Source organism: Wolffia australiana, chromosome 1, assembly GCF_029677425.1.
Source record: "Wolffia australiana isolate 7733 chromosome 1, ASM2967742v1".
In the NCBI taxonomy this organism is placed as follows: Eukaryota; Viridiplantae; Streptophyta; class Magnoliopsida; order Alismatales; family Araceae; genus Wolffia; species Wolffia australiana.
In genome coordinates this window covers 5,900,618-5,907,594 of record NC_135835.1, presented here as the reverse complement: position 1 = coordinate 5,907,594, position 6,977 = coordinate 5,900,618, and the positions used below count along the sequence as shown (strand labels likewise).

General features: G+C 42.4%; 1 protein-coding gene across 1 annotated transcript; it reads left to right on the top strand.

Moving 5' to 3' along the window:
* Nucleotides 1-4,364: 4,364 nt before the first annotated feature.
* Nucleotides 4,365-6,977, top strand: LOC144714000 (uncharacterized). The gene is made up of 5 exons (XM_078588733.1): nt 4,365-4,835; nt 4,941-5,042; nt 5,190-5,286; nt 5,492-5,760; nt 6,354-6,977. The coding sequence occupies exons 1-5, from the start codon at nt 4,365-4,367 to the stop codon at nt 6,975-6,977; spliced, it is 1,563 nt and encodes a 520-aa protein (XP_078444859.1).

Here is a 6,977-nt window from a genome sequence, read left to right as displayed (position 1 = left end):
AGCTGGCAGACATCCTAACGAAAAGCTTGCCCAAACAGCCTTTCTTATGACTTCAACCCAAGCTCAACCTTCTTCCGCTATTGAGCTTGTAGGGGTGTGTTAAGGACGACGACACACTCACCAGACAGCTGGAGCAGACGACGCCAGCGGAAGCTTCTGGAAAGGCTCAGGTGAAGTCGCCACGGTCTACCGCCGCCACCTCGAGCCATGCACACCGCCAGAAGATCTCTCAAGATCACGGCGACGCGTCGTGGACGCCGCCAACGAGTTAAATATCGTTAATAAAGGAAACACCCAACGTTCATCTGGAGAGTCTATAAAAGACTCCCGCTGTATCTTGAACACACAAGCCATTTGGCTCACTCTCTTCTATTTCATGCTGTTCTAGTTTCCCATCCATCTTCGTCTACTTCCCTCTTCCTCATTCGGTCAGAGACACCGAATTCTATCATGGTATCACCCTCTCTTCTCTCTCTTTCTCACTCTCGCTTTTCTCCTCCACCTATCCTCTTTCATCCTCTTAACCTATTCTACCACTCTTTTCCCTCACTAATTCTCTTTCTCGCTTCTCTATAACTTCCAAATTTGATATATCTCTACTACTATAATAGGAATTCATGTACCCTTCTGGACTCTGACTGGCTGACAAGAGAGTGAGAAAGAAGAGAGAGAGAGAGAAGCATTAGTTCGGGAAGTTACGTCGTGCACAAGAGAAAGAAGCAGTTGTTCAGGGATACGCTCGGGCCGGGGGATTACGTTGTCCGGAGGTCGTCAGGATTATGTCATCGGGATCGGGAGGACGCTGGGATCAAGTACGATGTTTGTTTGGCAGAGCCAATGGAGTATTTTTTCATCAAGTGGTGTTGGCACATCTTGTCAAGCTGTTCAACGTGGTGGAGCCTGACTTGGCGGTGTTTGGGAAGAAGGATTATCATCAATGGCGCATCATTCGCCGCATGGTGAGTGAAATTCATCTCAGCGAGATCATTCTTCTCCTGATCGGTCAAATCTAGATTTTCAGTCGATGGAATTAAGTACGACGTGGCAACTCCAGTAGGCACATCGTACATCTATTTTTTTCTCCGATCTGATTGATCTGTAGTGTTTCTTTGGGAAAAAACTCCTTTTTCTGTGTTCGCTTGCATTTTTTAAATGAATTTTGATTTCATGGGCTTTTAGCACAGTGTTAAGCGGAAGTCAAATGCAAAAATCGGGGCGTACTTTTTCTGCTGCAAGAGAGGAGAGAAGAAGAATAGTAGTGATGAGAATAAGAAGAAAAGAACAACAACGATAAGTTGCTGTAGTGCGAGGCTGTTGCAGCGATCATCCGTTTCCAAGGCTTCAATTTTACCAGAGCCAGCGTGCCTTTGTTTTTTGCTCCCATTGAATGCCTTAGTTTTTCTTAGTTTGTGGTGTGGTTTAAGTCGCTAATCATGCAGCCAGTAATACTACAAAATTTGTCGCATGTACAACTTCTTTTCGCACGTCGAACTTCTTTGGAATAAACTCCGTTTTCTGTGTTCGCTTGCATTTTTTGAAATGATTTTCGATTGGCCATTGGAATAATTTTCATATTTGTGTGTTTTCTTGCGTTATCTTAAATTAAATTTCGATAATAGCAGTGAAGTAACCTTCTAGTCGAGGTGATCCTTTGATTTTTCCAGCCTAATTTTCTATGGCCTCATCTTTCTGTGGCTCATTCTTTCTTTAGATATTGTACAATGTCTCACTTTGCCTTTTATTCATTTTTTTCAGTTATTTTTTCTGCCTCGCTTTGTTTTTTTCCCTCGATGTAATCGATCTGTGATCTTTCTCTGGAGGAAACTATGTTTTTTTGTGTTTGCTTGCGTTGGGGAAATCCCTACTGCTTTTTTCTTGAAATTGTTTTTTGGCTTGGTGAGCCTTTATTTTTTCCAGCGTATTTTTTTATGCCCTCACCTTTCTCTGGCTCGCTCTTTCTTTAGATATTGTACAATGTGTCACCTTGCCATTTATTTATCTTATTTCTTTGTTATTTTTCATTTTTTTTTAATACACGATTCTCGATTGTTCGGTCTAAGATGTTGATTCATCTAATGTGATTTTTATATTCGATTGTGAATTTTATATCTATTAATTATTGTGAATTTTTTCTGTTCCTTAAATTCAATCTGGATTTCATCTAGATCCGTTTGTGAATTTTAGTTCTCTTGATTATTTTTAATTTTAGATATGATTATCTGTTCCTTAAATTCAATCTGCATTTCATTCGATTGTGAATTTGAGATCTACGAAAATCTATGGAATTTTAGATCCACAGAAATCTACGGAATTCTTCTGAATGAACTTCGACGAATACACAATCAAAAATCGTGTATTCAAAAATCCAATATGAAATCAAAAATTTAAAATCGATTTTTGATTTTATAAAATCTTCAAAATCTGCGCTCGAATAACGAAAATATATTGTGTATTGGGTTCAAGATTTTTTCAAGTAATCGATATATTCCATATTGGATTCAAAATCTAAACACGCTATCAACAAAAATTATATTGGAATATGATTTCTGAAATCGATCGAAAATTTTGAATTTGAAAATCGAATATGAAATCAAATATGAAATCGAAAAGTTACAGAAATTATAATCTGCGATTCTTCTACGATTATTTATTTTAAATTCGCAATCCAATTCGATTGTGAATTTAAGATCTATTTGTTTTTTCTGTGAATTGGATTTTCAATTTTCATGACTTCTGTAGATTTCAAAAATGTAAAATCTAAAATCATGAATGACGAGATGCATCGATAATTCATTTGTATATTTTAGATTTATCTGTTCTTCTAATTGATCAATAATTCATCAGATTACTGACGATATGCATTTTCAAGTTATGAATTTATATTTTCTTTAAAATCAATTGGATTTCTATTGATTATTGTGAAATTTTGATCTGATTATCTGTTCTTCAAATTCAATCAGGATTTCATCTGATTGTGAATAAAATATAGATAATGGGCGTAAAAAATATGATATATTTTTTATATGCCCCTCGACACGTCTACTGTATGAGTAATGAAATATTACATCTCCCCATATTATTTTGGATACTTCATTTTAAACATTTATCTATACTACTAATCCCTACTCATAATAATAGGAATTCATGTTCCCTTCCGGACGCTGATTGTGCCCGCTATTGAGGGCAACCGTAGGACCAAGCGAATTGTGTATCGTCGATCGACAGGATCAGCCAACGTGAGGACACTCCTTGCAGGTGCCCGCAATGTGGCAAATGTTCAACCACATTCTCTCGCAGGTATGATTGCAACATGCGATTCGTGCCAATCAAAGATGCAGATGCAAGAACACAAACATGGCTCCAATCAGCAAAACCTAGTGTTCCACTTTTGATGCAAGGATGGCGAGGTCGCGTTGTAGGTGTTTCCCAACCCGCCGGCACCGCTTCTTGCTCTGTTCGAGGGGACGACGGAGGAGGCAAAGCACTACCACAATTTTCTTTGAGCCTAGAATTCAGCTTTTGGTTTCGCGTCCAGCGGTGAAAATTTCAACCATTCCCTCGCCAACAACCATGCCGGCGTGTACACATACCGCATCCAAGGCGGCATCTATCATCAGATCTCAAATGGTCTAATGCCCCTAGGTAGTCAAGCTCCTTGCTTTGCTCAAATCTACATCTATGACATGGACTAATAGATTGAACGATGAGGCTCAATCTTCCCTGATCTGCATCGCAGCATCCTTGAAAAGATCCACTATGGTCTAAGTGTGGCCAATCCCTTTGTTAGCTAGTTTCAAGCGAACAACGAAGAAGCGCTCCTCACTGCATCCACCCAAGAATTTGAGCTAAGAGTCGGCGAGCCTTGTGTCCCTGACTGCCAGAATGATCATCCCACAAGTTCTGAAGTCGATGTTCTTATGCCTGGAGACGAAAATGAAGGAGATGGAAGGTGCAACATTGTTCTTTAGGAGCATGGTGGGTGCCTGTAGTTTGTGAATCAACTTTACTTCATGGTGATCTTTCCGTATGGTAGTCCAAGGTGGAGCCTGCGACTAAAGGAAAGAATCAAGGTGACGATGAACCAGCTTTATGCCTACCCCTTCATGGTTCGAGACTCATCAAGAGTGCTTCATCTTTCTAGTCGGCTGTTTCAAGAATATGTTGTGGATGCTTATGCCAAGGTTGAAGAATCTCACTTGCACTAGGTTCGCTACAACCAGGCAATGTTATGTGCAAGCCTCTACTGAGGGTTAATTGATCAAGTTGTAGTCGACGATCTTGCTGCGCCCGCAGGAAGGATGATCATTCTCCCCCCTTCCTTCACTGGCGGCCCGCGCTACATGCAAGGGCTATACCAAGATGCCATGGCCATTGTACAAAAGATGGGAAAGCCAGATTTATTCATCACGATGACTTGCAACCCAAAATGGTTCAACATCATGGAAGCTCTACTACTTGGCCAGAAGGCGCAAGATCGATTCGACCTCTGTTGTCACGTTTTCTGGTTGAAACTGAAGGAGTTCCTCCATTTGATCATCGACAATGAAATATTCAGCAAAGTAAAAGGTCATGTGTACGTTGTCAAGTTTCAAAAGTGCGGTCTCCCACACGCACACATGTTGTGGATATTGGATGACCCGTACAAGCCAAAGACTCCTGAAGACATCGACAAGATCCTGTGTGCCGACTTACTAGATCTCAACGTAAGGAGTTGTTTGACTGTGGCGGCACATATGATTCATGGCCCTTGCGCTTCTGCAGACCCAAGATGCCCGTGTATGAAGAACAGAAAGTGCTCCAAGAATTTCTCTAAGGAGTTCATTGGCTCAACACAAGTAAACAACAATGGGTACCCTCTCTACCAGTGCCGTAGTAACGGTCGCGTCATCTAGAAGGGTTTTCATCTCATCGAGAACCTCTGGGTTGTTTCGTACAACAAGTATTTGTGCAAGGTGTTCAACTGCCACATCAATGTGGAAATCTACTTTTCCATCCAGTCAGTGAAGTACCTGTACAAGGACCACGACCGCATTCAAGCAAGAGTATCTTCGAAGGATGCTCCAAGAGAAGGTGCCGTCACTAGTGCAGCTCACGACCCTTAGTCACACAATGAAGCCCAATTGTATCTTGATGTCTGATTTGTATCTACATCGAAGTCTTTTTGGCGGATCTATGAATTCAACATGTAGAAGATGTATCCAAGTGTGTACGCCCTTCAATTTCATGACGAGAATATGCAATCCGTGGTGTATGGTGAAGGCAAGCTGGTAAGTGAAATTAGGACAGGTCAGCACGCACGCCCCTCATAGAGTGGATGTGGTACAACAAGGAGCATCCGGAAGATGAAGTAGGCAAGCAAACGTTGTACTATGACTTCTCATCTTATTACACGTGGAACGATTCCACTCAATGTTGGCCACGACGTCAGTGACTACAGTGTATCAGAAGGGTGCGTGATACTACCTCTGGTTGATGCTTCATCACGTTCCAGGAGTGACGTGTTACAATGATTTGTGCACCGTTGATGATGTTTTCTACTACACGTATCAAAGAGCTGCTCGAGCGTGTGGCTTACTCCACTCCGACGAAGAGTTCAACAACGATCTCGCATTGGCGGTAGGCGTTGATTCTCCCTGTCAAGTTTGCGAGCTCTTCGTGATGGTGCTACCCTACTGTGACATCTCCCAACCAGACATGCTTCTCGACAAATACCTTGACGCCATGTCAGAGGACATCTCTTTCATGAACGGCGCGTCGCAAGTGATTGAAACAATATGGCAAGAAGTGTTGAGCGCATCGAGTCAATCCTCTACCAACGCGGAACTTACCTTGTAGTGTTCCCAGCGTTGCCCCAAGGTGTCAAACTCCAACTGACAGATACAGAATGCGGGCCAAGCTAAGGAAACAACATCCTGCATGCAATATTCGTGTCAAAAAACCTAGAAGGCATGCTGACCATAGAATTCCAATAAATGTACGATGCAATGTTCAAAGCCATTGACTCAACCGAACGTGCTAAGGAGGCCAAGGTCTTCTTTATTGATGGGCCTAGTGGATCGGGGAAGACATTTCTCTACTCAGCTATTCTCACGTAGATCAAGACCTCTCACCGCAATGCCATATCAACTCCGACAAGTGGTATTACAACGCTTCTTCTGGAAGGAGGGTGAACGTTGACCTCGACATTCAAGATTCTGATTTCTTTCACTCACATCTCAACGTGTGGAATCTCACCTGACTTCCAAATCGGTCGTCAAATTCAGTCATCAAGCATTATAATTATGGACGAAGCTCCAATGATGCTCCGCCACGTTTACGAGACGCTCGATTGATTTATTTGAGATGTGATGAAGACCATCGATGCAAGTTTGGAAAGTGTTCCTTTCGGCGGCAAGGTCATCGTGATGGGAGGCGACTTCAAAAAAATGCTTGCAATCATACTGAAAGGCTCACGCTCAATGATCATCAGTTCGTCCCTCAACCGAAATGATGTATGGCGCCATTGCTCTATTTTTTGCCTCCAAACCAACGTCCGCGTTTCGTCCGACCAACAAGCGTGGAGCAAATTCTTACTTGTTGTCAGAGAAGGACGTGTTGGCCTTGATGTCCATCGTCCAACTGAGATTCAGCACGTCTCTTCTCTGCCTGATCTGATTGCCCATGTTTATGGCACCTTTGAAGATGACGCAACTCAGTTGATAGCGAAGAAGATGTTGATGCCTCTAAACGATGATGTGGTCAAGGTCAAGACCATTGTGCTCAAAGTCTTTCCAGATGAAGTGATGGAGTACTTCAGCTTCGACGCAATCCCTCCTGGCAAAGTCAACAATGTATCCCTCTACCCAACTGAGTTCCTGAACACAATTGATGATGCGACAATGCCGCTCTACAAGGTCCAACTCAAGATCGGGTGCATCGCGATCCTTCTCCAAAACTTGAACACACTGCAAAGCCTATGCAACGGGACCAGGCTTTGA

Excerpts from the sequence above, each read along its gene's own strand:
- LOC144714000 (XM_078588733.1), top strand. The coding sequence starts at position 4,365 with ATGGCCATTGTACAAAAGATGGGAAAGCCAGATTTATTCATCACGATG. Across the intron at positions 4,836-4,940 it reads AGTTCATTGGCTCAACACAA|TATTTGTGCAAGGTGTTCAA; the intron begins GTAAACAACAAT and ends TCGTACAACAAG. Across the intron at positions 5,761-6,353 it reads TCATGAACGGCGCGTCGCAA|ACCATCGATGCAAGTTTGGA; the intron begins GTGATTGAAACA and ends GATGTGATGAAG.